The sequence below is a fragment of the Colias philodice genome, chromosome 1 (assembly GCF_061535455.1).
Source record: "Colias philodice isolate Cphi_HAF_F1 chromosome 1, ilColPhil1 Martin Lab GWU primary, whole genome shotgun sequence".
NCBI classification, from domain to species: Eukaryota; Metazoa; Arthropoda; class Insecta; order Lepidoptera; family Pieridae; genus Colias; species Colias philodice.
Window position 1 is genome coordinate 2,289,886 of NC_143086.1, and position 22,385 is coordinate 2,312,270.

Below are 22,385 nucleotides of genomic sequence, written 5' to 3' on the forward strand. Positions count from 1 at the left end.
TATACGGTATTATAGAATGGATCAATAAGAAAGTCCGCGATACCATATGTCCATCTTCAGTAGGTATGTTACTACAACAACTTTTTTACGTTTTCAAAATAAATAGAAGTGGCGACAGTACCTAATCAAACCATGTTACCCATACACATATAATTATTAATCCTTATCCCATTAAATGATGTTTTATTATAGTCTGTTTCAATACCAGCAAAATACTTTTTAAATTAAAAAAATTGGATATTCGATATTCCATTCAAAAGATATAACGAATTTTTAAAAGTGTCAATCTATAGAAAAATATAGTGGCGGGAATTTGAAAAAGCGCGGTTCATAGTTTTGAAATTTAAATTAAATTAAATACAATTTCTTCATAAATAAGTGTAAATAAGTTAAAAATTAGAACATTAATATAGCGTATTCATAAAAAATGGATGGAAATGAAGGGGGGCGGCGATAACCCGCCCAAATCTAAGAAGAGACCACGACATCCAGAAGATCGAGATGTTTCAGGTACTGGCGGCGGTGGTGAGAGTGACTCCCCTTTTCTACCTTTCCGTAAACCAAACTATAAAATACTTTATCCGGACACTAACATAAACATGCAATTCAAAGTATTTGTGGAAAGTAAAAACAAAGAAGAAAGAATAGGAAATAAAAGTCCAGTCTATTTAAATCATATATTTAGTAATATTAAAGGTGTGATGGCACTGAAGTTGTGATCTTCAACCAGCACAATACCGCTAATAATTTTCTCAATCACAGCAACTTTCTGGAATGATACAATAATATGATAAATAGAAAAAAATTGGTTGCCTGTAAAGTCGGTATACGGGCGAAAGTTTTACGTGACAACGACTTTTTATGTCTGTCTCTCTCGCTCTTAGGCGGGCTAACCATGCCCGCGTGACTCTCAGGTGTGAAAGGGACAAAAATACAACCAGGCGTCATTCAAGGTCATACCTTCCCGTGACAAGTAAACGTTCATAGTGCAATCTCCAGTGTATTAGATATAAGCTTCTTGCACCCGGCAAACCAATTTATAAGACGTTGTCACGTCAAAAACTAGTATAATCAAATTTGTACCAACCAATTTATCAAATAAAGAATTGTTTACTAAGTAACATTGTTAAATTGTTTACAGTATACATATGAAATAATTGCAGTTAGACGATTTATGAAAAAAGTAGGACACGAGTTAGTAGGAACACAAACTATCAGTATCACATTTCTGACAAATTCCTTACTGGAGAACGTACAATATGATTTATTCTCATACAGAGTTTTTGATTATATTCCTCCTCAACAACAATGTTACAAATGGCATTCAAATGCTTTATAAATATAAATTTATAAAGAATAGAAAAAATTCGTTCACGAGGCGGGACTTTCGCGTCAGGCGGGACTCGAACCCGCATAATTTCGCGCCATTCCGGGAATGGCGCGAAATAATGCCATGAAAAGATACACAATCAAGAAACATGTTAAAAAAATTTTATATAACAAAACTGATTATTGGACTCATTATACAGAAACCTCATATTCAGTCTTCCAAGACATGATAGTCAGTGCAGAGAACCCGAAGAAATCTCATGAGGAGTTCTGTAATCGGCTTCGGTTAGATTCACCAGGACCAACTTCAGGAGTAGACCACCAGCTCCCTGGTGGAACAGCATCTGTGAACAATCTATTATTAAATCTTATGAAGCATTGAAATTGTAAAAAAATGATCCAACCATTAGTAATTACATTAACTATAAAAAATTATATGTTTTAAAAAAAGGACTATCAAGGAGCAAAAAAGAATTAACAGGAATAATTTCTGTAACAGTTTCAATAGAAATACTCCCGTCAGTCAAATCTGGATTGTGTTTAAAAGATTTAAGAATATCAGAATTAGTAAGTCATATAAAGATGGATTTATACAACCACTACTGGATAGACTATCAGATAGCACCAATTTGACTGACCGGGTTCAATTAGACAATCATTTTAATAATAATAATGAAAATCCGCAATCACGGTTTTTGTTGGATCCTTTTTCATGGTCTGAATTCTTAATGAGTTTACAATCTAGGAGAAATCCTCGTTTAGATGATTTTCCATATTTATTGATTAAACATCTACCTGAATCAATACAAAATTTATTTTTGAATGTTCTTAATAATCTTTGGCATAAAAAGTTAACACCAAGTTCATGGAAAACTCAATGTGTTCTACCTATACTTAAACAAGATAAACCACCTGAACAGGCTTGTTCCTATCGTCCAATTTCACTGTCATCATGTCTTGGAAAGATATTTGAAAACATGGTGAAAACTCGCCTTGATTGGTATGCAGAATCAAACAGTGTTATTCTTTATGTTCAATATGGATTCCGCAGAGGACGAAGTTGTGCTGACAGTTTCGTTTCTCTTATAAGTGATCTGAAAAATGCAAAAGACAAGAGATTACACACAGTTTGTGTATTTCTTGATGTGCAAGGTGCATTTGATAATGTAGATCCTGGCATACTGGTGAAGGTTTTAAGCAATGCAGGTGTACCTGGACAATTGTGTAAATGGATTCATGATTTTCTTAATAATAGAATATTATATGTTAAGCATAACAACATTTACATGGACCCAGAGCTGTGTCAAAGGGTACTATGCAGGGTACAATTTTATTGTCTTTATTATATAATTTATATACTTGTGAGATAGCAAATATGTAAATACTAAAAATGTAAATATACTTCAGTTTGCAGATGATTTAGCATTGTACAGTTCAGATGTGATTTAACCATAGCCATTAGTAATGTTAACATTGCTTTAAGGCAATTGAGTAACTACTATCAGCACTGATTAAATTTAAAAATAAATGCTGCTAAAAGTAGTGTAATGCTATTTGGTAAGGATTCATCACTAATCAATGTTGTTTTTTAATGGTGATATTATTCCAAGAGTATTGTCCCACAAATTCTTGGGTATAATACTTGATCACAAGCTTTCTTAAAAAGAACATTAAACATATAATATCTAGAAATGCATTAAATGGTGTTAACATTTTGAGATGTCTAGCAGGTGTCGCATGGGGTGCTGATCCCAAAATACTTTCCCAAAATTTTTTAAAAATCCATAGCCAGGAGTCATTTTGATTATAGTTCTTTGGCATATTTAAATAGCACTCACTCATAAACTGGATATAATACAGAACAAAGCCTTGAGGATCATATCAGGGGCAATGTGTTCTACTCCCATAAGGGCCATGGAAGTTGAAACAAATATTATGCCTCTGTTATTGAGACCAATCAAACTTGCAAAAAGATATTGCTTAAAACTACTATCATCAAAAAAACTTCTTATTATAAATAAAATCACCTCACCTCATTTAATTAGCAGATGGTCCTAGCTGGCTAAAATGTATATGTCGGCGAAGATGTAGAATGTGGATCTATTTTCAAGCTGTGGGCGTTGCGTTGGGTAATCGAGCAAAGAAACACCTCTAACTCAAACATTTCTTTATTTACCACCGATTCGGAAAGCAGTATCTACAGAGAAGAACCGGCAAGAAACTCCATAGTTGCTCCTTTTAATCATGTCATTTTTTACAATACAGTCGTTTCTAATACAATCACTTGGTATTACAATTATGACCACTAATAAAATAAATATCACAAATATTTTTTTAATTTTAATTTTATTTTGTATTTCTTCTTTTTATTTTGTATTTCTTCTTTTTGTTTGTAATTACCTTATTTCTGTATAATGTGGTGCCAAATAAATGAGTTTGAGTTTGAGTTTGAGTTTGAAATAAGTTATAGTAAGCTCGTAATAGATGTGCACTCGGCCACGGTCGGCGAACGAATGACCCGAGTCGTGCGCGCGCGCTGCTTTTTATCGGTTCGCCGTTCGTTATTTTTTAAAGCTTCGACGGTGGCGCCGTCACGGCCATTCTGACATACGCTCGTCCTCGAGCGACTTCTGAACACCTGGGAACAAGACAATTAAAACAATGTGCTGGTCCGGCAAGCCCTTCAGCAACCGTGCTAGTCCGGAAATCTCTCCAGATTTCCCTCTAGCGTGCCAGTCCGGAAATCTCTTTAGCTTACTGCGCTAGACCAGATTTCCCTATAGCGTGCTAGACCGGATCTGCAATCCCTATAGCCGAGTTATTGGACCGGACTCCCTTTAATAACTCGCTCTCTCTTTTTTTTGCATCATTCTTTTTGCATCATTTTTTTGCATCATTCTTTTTGCATCATTCTTTTTGCATCATTTTTTTGCATCATTTTTTTTGCATCATTTTTTTTTGCATAATTTTTTTGAATAATTTTTTTTGCATAATTTTTTTTAAGGATTATTTTTTTTCCTTTTCTTTTTTTTTTTACACAACAATATTAAATCCAAACTCACGACTCTCTCCACTCCTCGGCCATACTGACAATCGTACGTCCTCGTACGTCCCTTCTTGTTTTACAGCACTACGGTATTTCATCCCGGGATTAGACAACTATACCGCTCGGCCATACTGACCTTACAGAACACCAACAACATCCACATAACATAGACACGACGCTCGCTCACCACAAATGAAGGCTCAACTACCGTGGACTGCAACCCAGATAGCACGCACAATTCCTGCAATTAAATCATTACCGTTACAATAATCCACGTTACAAACTTTTACTTTACACAAGTTATATCCGATACAGTCATACTTGCGTCCTCGTACGCCATAACATCTCACACTACATTACTACGATAATTCATTTTCATTTTTTTTGTTTTTTTTGTCAAAATAACATCCATCCTGCCTCAGCCTACACTGCCCCGATCCTACTGACCGGCCAGAACACACATGTTTTATCCTGGACCTCATGCCAGATAGCATATCACTTTCTTCTAATAAACGACATTACCGTAGTAATATTGGAATATTACGTAAATGTGTGTTGTGTGGGCACAACACACATTTACTTCGTACAGCGTACGAGTAAACAGATGTCAGTATGCTACTGGTCAACTATGAAAACTGAAAACAGAGTGTTGCCGCAGCAAATCAACGGTACGCGACCGTATCCTCAACGTTTGTGCTGCGTCATCCTGGCATCGCGTCATCGAGCCGTACCATTGGCCGCTGATGATGCTACGTTGCTCCATATGCTACGCAACCGCTGCGCCGTACTATTAACTGCCTCGCTTCTAAACGCTGTGTCGTAAAACGCTCTCTGTAATTTAGCTAATTAAAATCAATCTGACATTACCTGTCGTTAATTATGATCATTGACTATAGCGCAAAAATTACAATATCTAAAAAGTTTAAAACGAATAATTCGTAACTTAACCGCAAAAAAACACAAAATTTCGACTAACTCAAAAAGTGGCAAAAGCTTGTTCTCAAATGTGGTTAAAACTCCTTAACGGTATGTTAACTTTTGAAAACTCAACTTAAAACAATTGATAAGTGTAGGCTTAAACTCATCTGTGAATCTCATATCGAACGGTAAAAGGGCTGAGCCAAATTTTAGTTTCAACGTAAATAAGAATGTACTGCTCAACAACTACTGTACAACTTCCTAATTGATGTATTCAGTTGATGTCAAACTGCAGCTAGTCACAAAAACTATTATCAAGGAATTACATTAAATGCACACAATGTAAATCGATTATACTATCGAATACTCCACGTTTAGGATTTGCGTTCTTATATTTTGAAGCTACAAAATAACCTTCAGAAAACCTGGATGGATTTTTTTCTTTTCTCTATTCAATTAAACAGACATTATATTCTGACGACAGTATGTAAACTGTAAATGCGCGATTAACCTTGAGATTATTTTCGGTTATTATCTTTTTTTTAAACTATCGTAATAACGTTGATGGGATAGTTAAGTTTTTTTTTTTCTTTTTTTTTTTTTTAAAGCAATCAAATTACATACTAAAACCGAATCTAGACCCGTACTCCAATCATAACGTTTATCTTACGCCAGATGTTTATTTGAACACACGATAATTATCTGTGACATTGTATTATGAACTGCCTAAATAGGGCCTTAATAAATTTTCTAAGTAAAAATTCAAAACGAAATGCCTCGATTTATCTTTCATTCGATCAAACTAAGTCTGCCACATTTCATAAAACTGCATATTGTAAAAACTGTACTGTGTACTGTGTACTGTGAATTGTTCACGACTTAATATTTTTTTTTATTTATTTTTTTTTTTATAAAGAAATGACCTCAAATATCACCCTAAATAAAACCTACGAAAAGTTTATTAAACCTCTAAGCACTAGTTAACGCATTGCTTTTCGTTTTTAATCGAATGGCAATAAGGCTGTCTTTGTGTAGCAATTAATTGCTATTTGTCAAGGGTATAGTCTAAATAAAAACTAACGCAGGTAGTTCAAGAAATGAATGCGGGTAGTCAAGAAACTAACGCGGGTAGTTAAGAAACTAATTTAAAAGTAATTCGCATACTGTTTTTTGTTCCGATACACGGACAAGTGAATGTTTATTGTTTACGTTCGATTGAAGTATCTGGATGCAGTGTACAAATTATTGCGCTTTCTTTCTTTAGTGTTAGCTTCACAAACTAACCAACATTAAAGCAAGTCGTTACTTAATTCATCTTGAAGTCAGTGCTTACGCCGCGAAGTGTTTTTTTTTTTTGTTTTTAAATAACGTGAATTACCTACTCAAGTAAACGTGTCCCTGAATAAGTGAAACACAAGTCACACGACCTAGGTACTGATAATAATTTATCACTGCGTAACTAAGATGGGCTAAATGTAATGGAATAAGATTTAACTAACTACAAAACCGTAAAGCAATATCGCACGACCTAATAATAACATCACTGCGTGAATAAGTCGAGTTAAATGCAATAAGATTTAACTATACACTGGTCTTGTAGGTTACAACTTTTAACAAAATCTGTACGGCCTGTAAATCAGCGCTGTTTTTATGCAGCATTTAGCTGAGGCTGTGACGATTTTCCTCAATTAATTTTAAGATAAATTTTGTTTTTGGCAATAAATTTCTTTTTCTTTCAAATAAGTTACTACATTTTAAAAACCTTACTTTCTTTATCTAATTGCACACTCAAAGTGAAATGTTATCTACTGACCGATTTCTTACAAGAGAACATCAGAAACATAGTAATAAAAATAGTACGACTGACCAGATTCACCAGCACTTAGCCTCATACATGTGCCGAGTGGTAGCTGCCAACGCGTCGTTTCGTTACACCATAACCCTCCTCTGCCATGAACCACACGGCTTGTAGGCGCACCGCCCGCGCCACTGCTACTGCGATAACGCTGCGATGCCAGACTTGTGAAGTCATGATGAAGCGCTGCTCTCGATGATACGGGGTCTGACGCGGTGGTGCGAGCGGCAGTGGCATCCGCGCAGCGCGAGGCGAAGTTGCCACCCTGCCCGCACATAACGAGCTCTCCCTTTGTCACCGGCTGCTCAGTGACACGTATGCTCGTAGATCTGTAGGATGCCTCTTCCCGTTGAAACTGGATCGAAGTGCCACGTGGTTGCGGCATTTTGTCTTTTCAATCAGCTTTTTCTAATCAGCGCACGCATTAATTATATCCAGGTTATCGCCACGTGCTTTCTCATTTGCTCGATTTGATCCCAATTCTGATGTCGGCGAAGATGTAGAATGTGGATCTATTTTCAAGCTGTGGGCGTTGCGTTGGGTAATCGAGCAAAGAAACACCTCTAACTCAAACATTTCTTTATTTACCACCGATTCGGAAAGCAGTATCTACAGAGAAGAACCGGCAAGAAACTCCATAGTTGCTCCTTTTAATCATGTCATTTTTTACAATACAGTCGTTTCTAATACAATCACTTGGTATTACAATTATGACCACTAATAAAATAAATATCACAAATAAGTTATAGTAAGCTCGTAATAGATGTGCACTCGGCCACGGTCGGCGAACGAATGACCCGAGTCGTGCGCGCGCGCTGCTTTTTATCGGTTCGCCGTTCGTTATTTTTTAAAGCTTCGACGGTGGCGCCGTCATATATGTCCAACTTTGTGCCATATTTTCCTGGAAATAAAATCTCAATGTTCAAATGTCAAAAAACAATCTCGCTGGTCATGTTACACTCATTCATTTAATAGTATTATACATCCAATCTCAATTTTATCTAGGACAATTGATAACAATTCTGATTTTCTAGCATTCTTAGAAGAGAACCAAAACTATTATACAGTCTACACTGATGGTAGTAAAAGTACAGATTATGTGAGAAGGGCAGTGCATGATCCCCAAAGGAATAGAACCTACTGCTCAAAGCTTTGTTCTACATCAACAGTGCTCTATTTATACAGCAGAGACATAATATGCAGTTTTTGAAGCTTTAAAATTGATTAGTTGTGTAAATAACTGTACATATTTTCTTATCTTATCAGATTCTTTAAGTCTTATAAATAGTCTAAAACTGATGAATCTTACTTTTAAAACGGCTAATTATATTATCTATTTTATTAAGGATTTTGTATGGCAGTTGCATAATAAAGGAGCTACAGCTGCGTTTATGTGGGCTCCCTCACATAAAGGTATTTTGGGCAACGAAATAGTGGACAAAACTGCTTCAAAACTGCTTTATTGGCGTCAGAAATGTGATACATGTTCCTATGACTGATTATTATTGCGATGTAAATGTCTCGTTAAATAGTACGTGGTTAGAATTCTGGAAGGAGGATCAGAAATTTAAAGGAAAATGGTATGGAAATATTCAAGAAGATTTACAGAGAAGACCTTGGTATGATGAGCTGGATGTAGCTAGTCGTGAGTTTATCACCACAATCAACAGATTAAGATTTGGCCACAATAAACCACCCGCACACCTTGCAAGACTGAACATAATTAATAGCAATCTAAGCACTTAATTTCTGTAATGAACTAATGAGAAGATCGGCGATATGAATTTATTATGAACCATCAACCTTATTATTTTCTTTGTTTTCATAATCTTCAACAGTCAACTGTCAAAACCATGCCAAACAGTAATCAGGCCGAATACTCTGAACACAGATAATTATATTATAAAGTATAGGTAAATCGATGAATTTTGTGACTGCTTGAACCAAAAACGAATCACACTGGCGAATTTTTATATGGATAAATACAATTTGTACACTTAATTAAATGTTTATTTAGTTATCTCATTTCATTTCGTGTTCACAGTTTAGCCATGACTATCATCGTAATTCTTTTTCTTCTTCTTTTTTTTTTCAAATGGCAACTCCTGATTCACGTCTACCCTCTTCAAGAGTATTTTTTTAAACACGATAATCTCATTTAATTGTTAAATCAAACAAAACTCTATTAATTAAATATGTCGCGCTCAAGTAATGAAGAATATTCTGAGGAGGAACCAAGTAAGTTGAGACAATATTTATTTTATCAAAATAGAAGCCTGTACTTAGCTATTAGTATTTTTTAACCTCTTATGGCTAATTTTGCTGGAGATAATGATGATGAACCGCTGCCCTACCTCAAATTCGACTAGATACGGCCCTGTGATGAAGTCCACTTCTATGAGGGATATCATGTGCAAAAGATACTTGTAGTTTATGTTTGCTCATAAACTATTCTTTATAATATATTTTAAACTAGCTACACGCCCCGGCTTCGCACGGGTGCAATGGCGGCCGGCCGGTACCGCCGCAAACGCTACGCCCCGCAATTTTTAAAGTAAATGACAAAAAAAAGTTATTGTGGGTTATCCATAAGAGATAGACATAATATTATATTATACCATCACGGACTTTTCTGTTGACTTTTTCAATACTTAGTACATTATTTTGATAAAACTCGTAGGGTTCAGCCTGCGTTTGCAATGTAGGTAAGAGGAAAAAATGTAATTATTTACGGCATCACATTAGAAACCTCAAAAAAAACAGTACTTCTCCACTATTTAATTTAATTATTATACATATACACCTTCCTCTTGAATCACTCTATCTATTAAAAAAACCGCATCAAAATCCGTTGCGTAGTTTCAAAGATTTAAGCGTACAAAGGGACATAGGGACAGAGAAAGCGACTTTGTTTTATACTATACGTAGTGATTCCAATGCGATCGGAAAAATAAAAAAAAGGTATAATAACTAAATCATTGTTCATTTACTTTCAGGGTTATCTCCCACATCAGAATCGCGAGAGCGACGCAGCAGTACTGACTCGAGTGAATCTTTACCAGAGCTAAATATTGAAGTGGTACCTAAAAGAAAAGATGACGATGACCCAGAAGAGTTTTATCAGGAGTTAGAGAAAAAAATGAAGGAAATTATAGCGGCAGATCGAAGAGGGTGTGATGCCCCGAAATCTGATACTATTGACAAAGAATCAGTAGAATTAAATGCAGTAGAAAAACCCAGTAGTCCAGAGATATATGATCTCCGAAGTTTATATAATTATAATAATTTTACGGAATGGTCTTCAGGAACCAGCGGTTGCGTCGAAAATGAAGAGTTAAGCGTGATAGTGGAACAGGAAACGTCAGAAACGAATAAATCACGTAAAAAAAATCCTGATGCACGTGACATTGACCAAGAGCTTTGTGAGGACGAAATAATATCAGCACCTTGTTCCTCCTTTAGGTCTAGAACGCCATCTATTGAATTGCCTAAGCTTGCTAGCACCGAAGGTACAAAAAAACACATATTTGAAAGCCATAGTCTAAATATTTACGTTAATTGTATGTCTACAATCTACATTTGGTACTTGCGGCCTCTGTGTATTAGTATCAATTAATAATACAGTAAAGTCAGGTTATAAAATTAGGCAAACCCCAGTAGATATTTTTAAAGCATTATTATCACGAAGTTAATAATAAATTATTATAAGTATAGTAATGTTTTCTAATGCTCTGTATTTTAATCAATGATAACTTTGTTTCAGATGCAAGTGAACATAAATCTGATGGTGACTCTGTACCAAAACCAGATATTATCATGAGAAAGAAACGAAGTGTCCTACGTTCTACTGACGTATCCAAATATATTAGTGAACAAGAAAATACATCCACTGGTTATCCCACTTCATTGAGTCATGCTGCTTCAGAATTATCAGTTAATTCGGAAGTTGATTCACAAAATAGTATAGAATCCTCTACCTCCCAAAATAGTATGTGTTCTACTCCGAAAATTGATATCTCGGCTAGGGGGATAAAACGAAAGCAAACTTCGAAGATATCTTCATCGACAATAAAGAAAAGCAAGACAGCTTAAACAAGCTTTTCTGACAATGATGAAAATGAATGAATATTTGAAATAACTTTTTTGTTGGCAAACCTATTGTATACAATTTGTGTACGTGTAATGATCACGTGTGTTCTTAATTATTAATATTTGATGTCGATCATGTTAATAGATTTCTATTGCGTATAGATTATGTATGACATGATATAAATCGTGTGTGCCTTAAAAATCTTATAACAAGAGTATATTATATCCTTAAGATATATGCTTTTATCATCTTTTAAAAATGTTAAATGTTAATCATATTTTAATTGTAGGTAGTTAGTTACCTATACAAATTTGTATAATAATAACGTAATTATAAAAAATCATATCACCCATACCATACCTACATCCAATTTTTAATTAAAAATCAATAAAGTAAACAATAAATAAAGTATATCGTTCTTTATTTGATCTAAGTTTACCTGACCGGAACAAAATGTGCTTTTTCAAATGTGTAACAACTAACAACTGAAATAATCCGAGTTTCAATTCATAATTAGTAATGTATATCGTATACCCTTGTATACCAATATACTATTTATAATATATACCTATGTATTTTGTAATATTATAATTAATCTGAGAGTGTTTGTTTGTTTGTTTGAACGCGCTAATTTCAGGAACAACTGGTCCGATTTGAAAAATTTTTTCAGTGTTAAATAGCCCATTTATCGAGGAAGGCTATTATAATTTATATCATCACGCTAAGACCGACGCGACGCGACAGTAGCGGAGTAAAACCGCGGGGCACAGCTTCTTTATTAAATATAATCTCTTCACTAAAATCAGAATTGAATAATAAGCAAATTGAGTGGTAGGTAAGTAATTGATGATTATATATAGAGGAAAAAGATTATTATTAGTAACGTGATATTTCCAATATAATATTTGTTTAAACAATAGTTAAAAAAGAGTGTAATACGATTTGTTCCACATTTGTTCATAATAATTATTAATGTGACTACTGACTCTGAATTTGTCGCTATTATTCTGCTTAAATATAAGTCTCTAGATAGGTTTATTTTATTACTTTACTTGAAATGTTAACTTTAATTTCATTATCTATACTTCTATACTAATATTATAAAGAGGTTGTAATTATGTAAGTATATGTATGTATGGTTTTCACGCATAAACTACTGGACCGATTTCAAAAATTCTTTCACCATTAGAAAGCTGCATCTTTACTGAGCAACATAGGTTCTATTGCATTTCAAAAAAATTAGAGATCCTTACCAAAAATGCAATAATGTAACCCAAGGTGTAAAAAATTCCTTAATAAAAATTCTGTCATCGCGTGCGCTGCGGAATCTAAAACTCAAACTCAAACATTGAAGATACAACAAAAAAATGTTATACGGTATTATAGAATGGATCAATAAGAAAGTCCGCGATACCATATGTCCATCTTCAGTAGGTATGTTACTACAACAACTTTTTTACGTTTTCAAAATAAATAGAAGTGGCGACAGTACCTAATCAAACCATGTTACCCATACACATATAATTATTAATCCTTATCCCATTAAATGATGTTTTATTATAGTCTGTTTCAATACCAGCAAAATACTTTTTAAATTAAAAAAATTGGATATTCGATATTCCATTCAAAAGATATAACGAATTTTTAAAAGTGTCAATCTATAGAAAAATATAGTGGCGGGAATTTGAAAAAGCGCGGTTCATAGTTTTGAAATTTAAATTAAATTAAATACAATTTCTTCATAAATAAGTGTAAATAAGTTAAAAATTAGAACATTAATATAGCGTATTCATAAAAAATGGATGGAAATGAAGGGGGGCGGCGATAACCCGCCCAAATCTAAGAAGAGACCACGACATCCAGAAGATCGAGATGTTTCAGGTACTGGCGGCGGTGGTGAGAGTGACTCCCCTTTTCTACCTTTCCGTAAACCAAACTATAAAATACTTTATCCGGACACTAACATAAACATGCAATTCAAAGTATTTGTGGAAAGTAAAAACAAAGAAGAAAGAATAGGAAATAAAAGTCCAGTCTATTTAAATCATATATTTAGTAATATTAAAGGTGTGATGGCACTGAAGTTGTGATCTTCAACCAGCACAATACCGCTAATAATTTTCTCAATCACAGCAACTTTCTGGAATGATACAATAATATGATAAATAGAAAAAAATTGGTTGCCTGTAAAGTCGGTATACGGGCGAAAGTTTTACGTGACAACGACTTTTTATGTCTGTCTCTCTCGCTCTTAGGCGGGCTAACCATGCCCGCGTGACTCTCAGGTGTGAAAGGGACAAAAATACAACCAGGCGTCATTCAAGGTCATACCTTCCCGTGACAAGTAAACGTTCATAGTGCAATCTCCAGTGTATTAGATATAAGCTTCTTGCACCCGGCAAACCAATTTATAAGACGTTGTCACGTCAAAAACTAGTATAATCAAATTTGTACCAACCAATTTATCAAATAAAGAATTGTTTACTAAGTAACATTGTTAAATTGTTTACAGTATACATATGAAATAATTGCAGTTAGACGATTTATGAAAAAAGTAGGACACGAGTTAGTAGGAACACAAACTATCAGTATCACATTTCTGACAAATTCCTTACTGGAGAACGTACAATATGATTTATTCTCATACAGAGTTTTTGATTATATTCCTCCTCAACAACAATGTTACAAATGGCATTCAAATGCTTTATAAATATAAATTTATAAAGAATAGAAAAAATTCGTTCACGAGGCGGGACTTTCGCGTCAGGCGGGACTCGAACCCGCATAATTTCGCGCCATTCCGGGAATGGCGCGAAATAATGCCATGAAAAGATACATAATCAAGAAACATGTTAAAAAAATTTTATATAACAAAACTGATTATTGGACTCATTATACAGAAACCTCATATTCAGTCTTCCAAGACATGATAGTCAGTGCAGAGAACCCGAAGAAATCTCATGAGGAGTTCTGTAATCGGCTTCGGTTAGATTCACCAGGACCAACTTCAGGAGTAGACCACCAGCTCCCTGGTGGAACAGCATCTGTGAACAATCTATTATTAAATCTTATGAAGCATTGAAATTGTAAAAAAATGATCCAACCATTAGTAATTACATTAACTATAAAAAATTATATGTTTTAAAAAAAGGACTATCAAGGAGCAAAAAAGAATTAACAGGAATAATTTCTGTAACAGTTTCAATAGAAATACTCCCGTCAGTCAAATCTGGATTGTGTTTAAAAGATTTAAGAATATCAGAATTAGTAAGTCATATAAAGATGGATTTATACAACCACTACTGGATAGACTATCAGCACAGACTAATAATAATATACTACGTATACAACAGACGGTGCACTCCATACAAAAAAAGTTGCACTATGAATTTACGCAATTAAAGCGCCAGTGGGGAAATAACGTACTACGTGTTCGATTATATCTCTTAGTCTTTTGCTTTTAACACACTAGATGGCACGTTAAACACAGACTTGATGTTCTTTTTCTTCCAGAGCCACTAGATGGCACTAATGTAAATATATGTACACGTACCTTTTATTTTCAAGTCTTTGGCGTCAAGTGTCAACTGTCAACTGTCAACATAATATTTTGTACCTACTCGGATTTTTAATTAGACAAAGCTGACTCACAGAGTACCTACATAGTACCTACATTATTATGACTGGTATTTAGTTCAGTTTATTTACGAGATTCTGTCAAAACCAAAACGAGAAGCTTTGTTTGTTTTCGTTTTTAATTGTTGAAAAATAAGTGCTAAATATGATTGAATGACTGTGAGGTTATGTAGAATCTACAGGCAGAAAAACGGCAGAAAATAAGCTTTATATGGTAAACTGATATTTTCTCTGAACATAAATTTTTACAAACATGATTTTTAATGATTGGTTTATGGATTTGTAACCCAATATAAGATTGTTTTATTACAGACTTATTGCTTACGTTCGCAATAACAAATTTGTTCAAGAGAGGAGAAGAATTAATCCATCCCAAATGTAAATACGATTCTCCACAAAAACATTGTAGACACAAGAAAGGGATTTCTACATTTGCTACTAAGAAGGATATGGGATCATGAAGGATTTCATCTGTTTTAATACCAGTAAAATGGAATGAGCGCCGTGGCCGTGACTGTGTTTGGTACATAAAGAATGACAAACATTCAACTTAAAATTATTATGAGTGCATTACGGGCAAGGGCACAATAAGTTGTCCTTTGACTAAGATGTACTTAATTTTAAGGAACACTAAAATGGACGGCTAGAATAGGTATAATCGCATACATAGTATTTATTTCTAGTCTGTTGTATAAATAATCAAAGACTACAAAATATATAGTGAACTATGTCTTTAATATTTATTCTACAGTTTACAGTGTAGTGTGTAATCTATTGTATGTGTGCGTCTAGAATATATAGTCCTGTTGTTCTACAGTTTAAGCAGTTCAATACAAGCTTACAGTCGAGTCAAGTGTTTCATTAACCACCAACCATTGCATGGCAACCCTGCCAGTTTTGTAAATTGTAGTCTACCTAACCTGACTGTTGGTTTTGATTTGTATCACACAAAGAATACTATACCAAATTTCAAGAAATAAGAATTAAATATTTGATTAACTTTTACTAATATACAGGAGCTTATACATCAAACAAGACCAAAGCAGGGCTTTGGAGAAAGTGTGTATGGACAAAGACCACAATACATATGGTGCGGACAACTGCATGAAAAGCATGCAGTAAGGGACATTAAATAAATAAATAAATAAAACACATTTATTGTCAAGATCACAACACGAGATACATTTATAAACGAAGGAAAAACAAAAAGAAATAAAAAGAAAAATAATTAAATAAAAATAATCTTATTCCTAAGAACTGTAATGTGGCAGTGAGTGACCTGACAAATGGAGCCAACTCAGTATATGATGGCAAGGTGATTAATACCTCACCACCACTGATTTTCAGTGACCCCAAGTGACTATTGGAGTTTCAGTCTAGAATTGTATATAATGATAATTTAACATGAGTATATTATGTGAAAGATATATTTCTATTAATATGATAAATACTAATAAATAAATACATCAGTTAAAACATGATATACATATATATATACATATATATATTATGTATAGATAGATATAATATCAGTATGTAATTATGTATATACTTAATGTAAATAAATAAAATTAAATTATGTATATGTTACCGGAAATGTATGAAATCAAGGAATTGTATACAAATCCTAGTGGTCTAAGATCCGAATATAAGTCGAAATGCAACGGCGTGATAATAGAATGAGACCAATTTGATAATAAATTAAGTGTATTAAAAATGGTTTGACTGGAAAAATCCTGGACAGGATATTTTTTATTAATTATAAAAAAAAAAATATTTTCATTTTTTATTAATTGCAGTTTCGAGATAATAAAACAAACGTTATTTGAAGACTTTTTAACGAATGGGTCTCAAACTAATAGGAAATGTGTACAATGCCGATGCCACTTAGGAAATGTATAAAATATTGTTTAATAAACTATTTAATGCATACAATATATCCTAGTAAATGTATAATCTTCCTTGGAATTATATATAATTCCAATATCGTATTAGGAAATGTATATAAAGTAAATGATTTCTGTAATAAAACACGTTGTTATTTTTTTTATTATAGCACTTATTGAGACAATCGGGTAACAGTCTTACCGTAAAATAATAATAATATTATGTTCATATTATCTTACTAATTAACATTTCTTAAATCAACTTATATTCAATCAAATCAAATTTTCATTTAAGTATTTAAGGGTGCTATTACCGATTTTTAACAAAAAACGCTATTTTACGGTACCATTTTAACTCAAAGCAATTACACGTGAGAACAAAGTAATATCTTAATTTAAAGATAATATATTCAGATCTACGATCATCTTATAAAAATTGTACGACGTCATACAAAATTGTCGCTGAAATACGATTTTCCCAGCACAATGATCGCATAAAATGCAAAAAAATGGGGTCTAAAACGGTACAATTTTAAGAAAATTAAAAGCCTAATCTATCTTCTTACCTATAAATTATTGAGGGATATACATATAGTCCTTTATAGATTCTGATAATTTTTTTGTATCTAAATCAAAATTTTATTTCAATTATTAGCTAAATTAAAAATACTTGTCGATTTCCTCATACATTTTGCTCTCGCGGGTCGTCAGACCGCGCTCAGAAGCGCTCTTGGAAGGACGGGTGTATCGCAGGCATGGGCGTTGAATCAACGGACTAGTTAAATTAACCGTCTATGTACACTCTAGGAATGGGTCGTCGACGCATTTTTCATCAACGAGACTAGACCGTTAAATGTCGTTCATCAACTAGTCGATCAACTAGTTAAAATCTTCGACTAGTCGATGTGTAAACTGAAACGAATTGACACGGTGGACCGACGCGCGACGGTATTGGTAATCGAACCTTCGTTACCTTGAACAGCTACACTCTACATGTAAAATTCCACATTCTTACCACGAAGTTATTACGAATTATAGATTTTCAAAGAATTCAATGTCAGGGTTGTCTCTAGTAAAGAAGAAGTCAAAGCTGTTTTTTAACAATTATATATATCACCTATCTATTACCAAGTTTTTGTTTATGTTTTAACTTGTCGTTTTAAGTCGTTAGTTATAGTCGATATTTTAACATTATTCAATATATTATTATAGGTAGGTAATCCTTATGATATGTAATAAATTAACTGAATAAAAAAAATATCTTAGATTTTTAAGACAATTCAATAATATCAAATTAATACAAATTAATCTCCTTTTTTTTTCAATATTTCGAGCATTTATCATAATAATCTCATTAAAAGTCAAAGGGAATTAACGGTAAAAATATTGAACTATCAACGGTAGTTGATACAAACGTGTCGACTGACGAGCCGTCTACGACGAGTCGTTTAGCCGTCTACGGTGGACTATTATACGGCCACGTCGAAGAGTTAACCGTCGCGGACGCGTTGACGAGCGTTTCGACTCTTTTGTTTAGTCGTTGAATTCAACTAGTCCGTTGATGAACGATGGACTAGTCGAATCGTTGAGTGTACCAGGCTTAGATCATTAAGTAATGGATAACACACGCAGGCGTTTCCCCTTTTGCCGAGGTATAAGATTATTCGAATCGAAAAATCTTATGCTTTCATAAAAACTACTTGCGTAATCGATTACGAACACTCTGCGTATTCGTAAAACATCGAAAGGACGTCTGCGAGTGCTCCGCTAAAAATGCCGTTTTGCACTGTCAAGTCTTGCAGAAGCAATTCAAACATGTCGAATATTAAAAAAGATGGAATAACCTTTCATTTGTGTATATTTTTTTATTTTTTTAACGTACATTTCTAATTAAATGCAATTTCTAATAATCGTCGATGTATCGTTTAGCGATATGATCAAGACAAATAATCGAGTCATGTGTGTACTCGATTATTGATGCGGCCTCACGAGACTATCATGGAAAGAAAATATACAAATTTAATCTTTATGAACTAAGAGATAAAGTTGAATTTAGAACGCAATATTGAACCGCACTCCCCACGAGACTATAAAGTGATGTAGCGAGACTATCTTGAAGAGAAAATATACAAATTTAATCTTTATGAACTAAGCGATAAAGTTGAATTTAGAACGCGATATTGAACCGCACTCCCCACGAGACTATAAAGTGATGTAGCGAGACTATCTTGAAGAGAAATTCAAATTTAATCTTTATGAACTTAGTGATAGAGTTGAATTTAAAAACTCGTCGCTTAAAAGGTCGTTAATTTTTACGACTTTCTTAGTGACGGACTGCTTTTAACTTGAACGTCGATAAAAAAATATTTTTCTAAGTATAATTTGAAATGAGATGAGAATTAATCTTTATTATATTAAAATTTTACACAACTGCATAAAAAGGAGTATAATGTTTATTTTGTAAGTCTTGTATATATTTATTAAAATTTACGCTCGGTTACTTTTAACTGGCAGAACATGTTAATGGTACGGAACCCTTCGTGCGCGAGTCCGACTCGCATTTAGCCGTTTTTTTTGTAATGTTAATCTTGTAACCTTTCTATTATGTAATCTATACTAATATTATAAAGCTGAAGAGTTTGTTTGTTTGTTTGAACGCGCTATTCTCGGGAACTACTGGTCCGATATGAAAAATTATTTCGGTGTTAGATAGCCCATTTATCGAGGAAGGTATATATCATCACGCTACGACCAACAGGAGTGGAGCCACGGGGGTGAAACCGCGCGGAGCAGCTACTTTATTTATATGTATGTTAGTATGTACGAATATTGCGTATATTTCAGATTTACAAAAAATCCTGCTTTTAGGCTAAGGTGGATTGAATGCTGCGGGAGAAAATCAGAATGGACACCTCGGTACAGAAATAATAAAAATTTCTGGACCGATATTTATTTTATTGAATATCAGGGCACTTTTCCAGACTGCCTAAAGATATCTATAGTTAAGCCTGTCTATAAAAAAGGTGATAAACAGATGCTTAACAATTACAGACCCATAACTCTGATCCCGATTCTAGCGAAGGTATTTGAAAAAGCTATGTATAGGAAATTAAATTCATTTTTAGAAAAATTTAACATAATTAAAGAAGAGCAGTGTGGGTTTCAAAGAAACAAATCAACGTCATTGGCTACATTCTATTTAGTAAAAACATTGATCGAGCATATGGACAAGCGAGAAAAGGTTACAGCGATCTTCTTGGATATGAGTCGGGCTTTTGATTTTGTTAATCATAATATTCTTCTCCATAAATGTAATCTGTATGGAATAAGAGGACCAGCACTTGATTGGCTCGAAAGCTATTTAAAAAATCGTCAACAATACGTAGAAATAGCCCACGCACACTCGGATCTAAACGTTAGAATGCACAGATCCGCTCCTAAATATAACAGAAGTGGAGTGCCGCAAGGAAGCGTCCTTGGACCTTTATTATTCCTCCTATATATAAACGATTTGCCCAATATAACACCGCATAAATGTGTACTGTTTGCTGATGATGTATCAATTATTATTGCCGATAACAAACTTACTGACTACCAATCCGTTATTAATAACACAATTAAAAATGTAATAGAATGGTTAGAAACTAATGATTTAAACATTAATATAGGTAAAACAAACTTTATTCAATTTCACAATCATAAAAATAAAACAACCCCACTACATTTAACTTTTCGCGGAACATCAATGACCGAGCTTGCAGAAACTAAGTTCTTAGGTGTTATTATTGACAAGAATTGTAATTGGAAATCGCAAATTCAAACAGTTGCATCACGACTTCATAGATTCGTGTATGCTCTAAGAAAATTACGTAATGTGGTTTCAGAAGGGGCCGCTATTGTTGCTTACCACGGCTATGTTGGCTCTATATTGAGATATGGTATTTTAATATGGGGTAATTCTACTGACGTACACCAAGCTTTTCTAGCTCAAAAAAAGTGTGTCAGAGCTATAACAGGAATAGGACCCCTCGATAGTTGCAGACCGATGTTTCGAAGGTTACAGATCCTGACTGTAGCTTGCCTTTATATTCTCGAGATAGCTCTTTTCGTAAAAAAACATACATATCATTTTGTTACTTTTGAAAAAGACTGCCTGTTTCAGACTAGGGATCCCACCCGACTACGCTTCCCCATGTGTAAATCAAAATTATTTTGTGCCAATTGTCAAGGAATGGCTATAAAAATCTATAATCACTTTCCCCCAAATATAAGGAGTTGTAATCTTAATAAATTTAAATGGAGGATTACTTCATTTCTGAAACAAAAATGCTTTTATACGGTGAATGAATTTCTGACATGTAAGATGAACGAGGACTTGGCTTAGGCTTAAATATTGTATTGACTTTTGTATCTTTATTTATTATAATAATATTATGTAAAAAAAACTAATTTCCGAACCGAATATTCGACCGAAATATTTGTTTGTAAAAATTTATAATAGCTGCTATAATTTAATATATATATAATGTTAATGGGATCTAGTGTTGTGTAATATAAAATTGTTTATTGTAATTTATAATATATTTGCATGCTCAATTAAGAGCCAGAATGTTTAAGAGCCTATGTAATATGTATCTACCTAACATCTTTGTAAATGTACATTCTGCAAATAAAGAAATTTGAATTTGAATTTGAATTTGAATTTATAATATGTGATGTGTTGAATAAATACATATTCAAATACAAATAAAATGGCGTTTTATTGTTTTTTCGTATGCATATAATAATGATGAAAACGTTACAAATGACCTGTGTAGTATTTTTTATGAATATAATATTAATGTTATTTCTAATTTCAACAAAATTATTATTTTTGTAATATCGATATGGTTACATCCCTTTAGAGCGATTGTATTATTACGTATATGTATAGAGATTTTTCTGTGTAATCGATGTATGTGTGCAAAAACATGCTAGTCTGTCCATTTTGTAATAGTTTGAGTTTGTAAAGACACAAATTATTTTTGTGAATGTGTGATTGTGTTTCAAAGTGTGAGTTACCCTCCCCGCACCAAAACCGGCAGAAAGTTAGAACATTTGCCAGCGTGCTCCATCCATTACTTAATGATCTAAGGTACCAGGCATGGGCGTTGAATCAACGGACTAGTTAAATTAACCGTCTATGTACACTCAACGATTCGACTAGTCCATCGTTCATCAACGGACTAGTTGAATTCAACGACTAAACAAAAGAGTCGAAACGCTCGTCAACGCGTCCGCGACGGTTAACTCTTCGACGTGGCCGTATAATAGTCCACCGTAGACGGCTAAACGACTCGTCGTAGACGGCTCGTCAGTCGACACGTTTGTATCAACTACCGTTGATAGTTCAATATTTTTACCGTTAATTCCCTTTGACTTTTAATGAGATTATTATGATAAATGCTCGAAATATTGAAAAAAAAGGAGATTAATTTGTATTAATTTGATATTATTGAATTGTCTTAAAAATCTAAGATATTTTTTTTATTCAGTTAATTTATTACATATCATAAGGATTACCTACCTATAATAATATATTGAATAATGTTAAAATATCGACTATAACTAACGACTTAAAACGAC

At 33.6% G+C, this 22,385-nt stretch overlaps 1 protein-coding gene and 3 long non-coding RNA genes across 7 annotated transcripts; 2 read left to right on the plus strand and 2 right to left on the minus strand.

The window, feature by feature from the left end:
- Window positions 1–663: 663 nt before the first annotated feature.
- Window positions 664–8,979, minus strand: LOC149491007 (uncharacterized). Of its 4 annotated transcripts, none has more exons than XR_016315720.1 (4): window positions 8,952–8,979; window positions 2,242–2,423; window positions 1,534–1,673; window positions 664–769 (listed from the first exon to the last, which is right to left on the minus strand). It is a non-coding gene; the product is annotated as an uncharacterized LOC149491007 (long non-coding RNA). The 4 variants fall into 4 exon arrangements; XR_016315712.1 differs by lacking the exon at window positions 8,952–8,979 and adding an exon at window positions 3,362–3,408 and having other exon boundaries at window positions 2,322–2,423; XR_016315711.1 differs by lacking the exon at window positions 8,952–8,979 and adding an exon at window positions 3,362–3,408.
- Window positions 8,980–9,317: 338 nt separating this feature from the next.
- Window positions 9,318–11,726, plus strand: LOC149491008 (uncharacterized). Its single transcript, XM_089698795.1, has 3 exons — window positions 9,318–9,386; window positions 10,145–10,657; window positions 10,912–11,726. Exons 1-3 carry the CDS (start codon window positions 9,344–9,346, stop codon window positions 11,238–11,240), a joined length of 885 nt encoding a protein of 294 aa, XP_089554921.1. The 5' UTR covers window positions 9,318–9,343; the 3' UTR covers window positions 11,241–11,726.
- Window positions 11,727–13,272: 1,546 nt separating this feature from the next.
- LOC149491009 (uncharacterized) lies at window positions 13,273–14,550 on the minus strand. The gene is made up of 2 exons (XR_016315752.1): window positions 14,143–14,550; window positions 13,273–13,378 (listed from the first exon to the last, which is right to left on the minus strand). It is a non-coding gene; the product is annotated as an uncharacterized LOC149491009 (long non-coding RNA).
- On the plus strand, window positions 14,550–16,350 carry LOC149491010 (uncharacterized). Its single transcript, XR_016315757.1, has 2 exons — window positions 14,550–15,088; window positions 15,187–16,350. It is a non-coding gene; the product is annotated as an uncharacterized LOC149491010 (long non-coding RNA).
- Window positions 16,351–22,385: the final 6,035 nt, after the last annotated feature.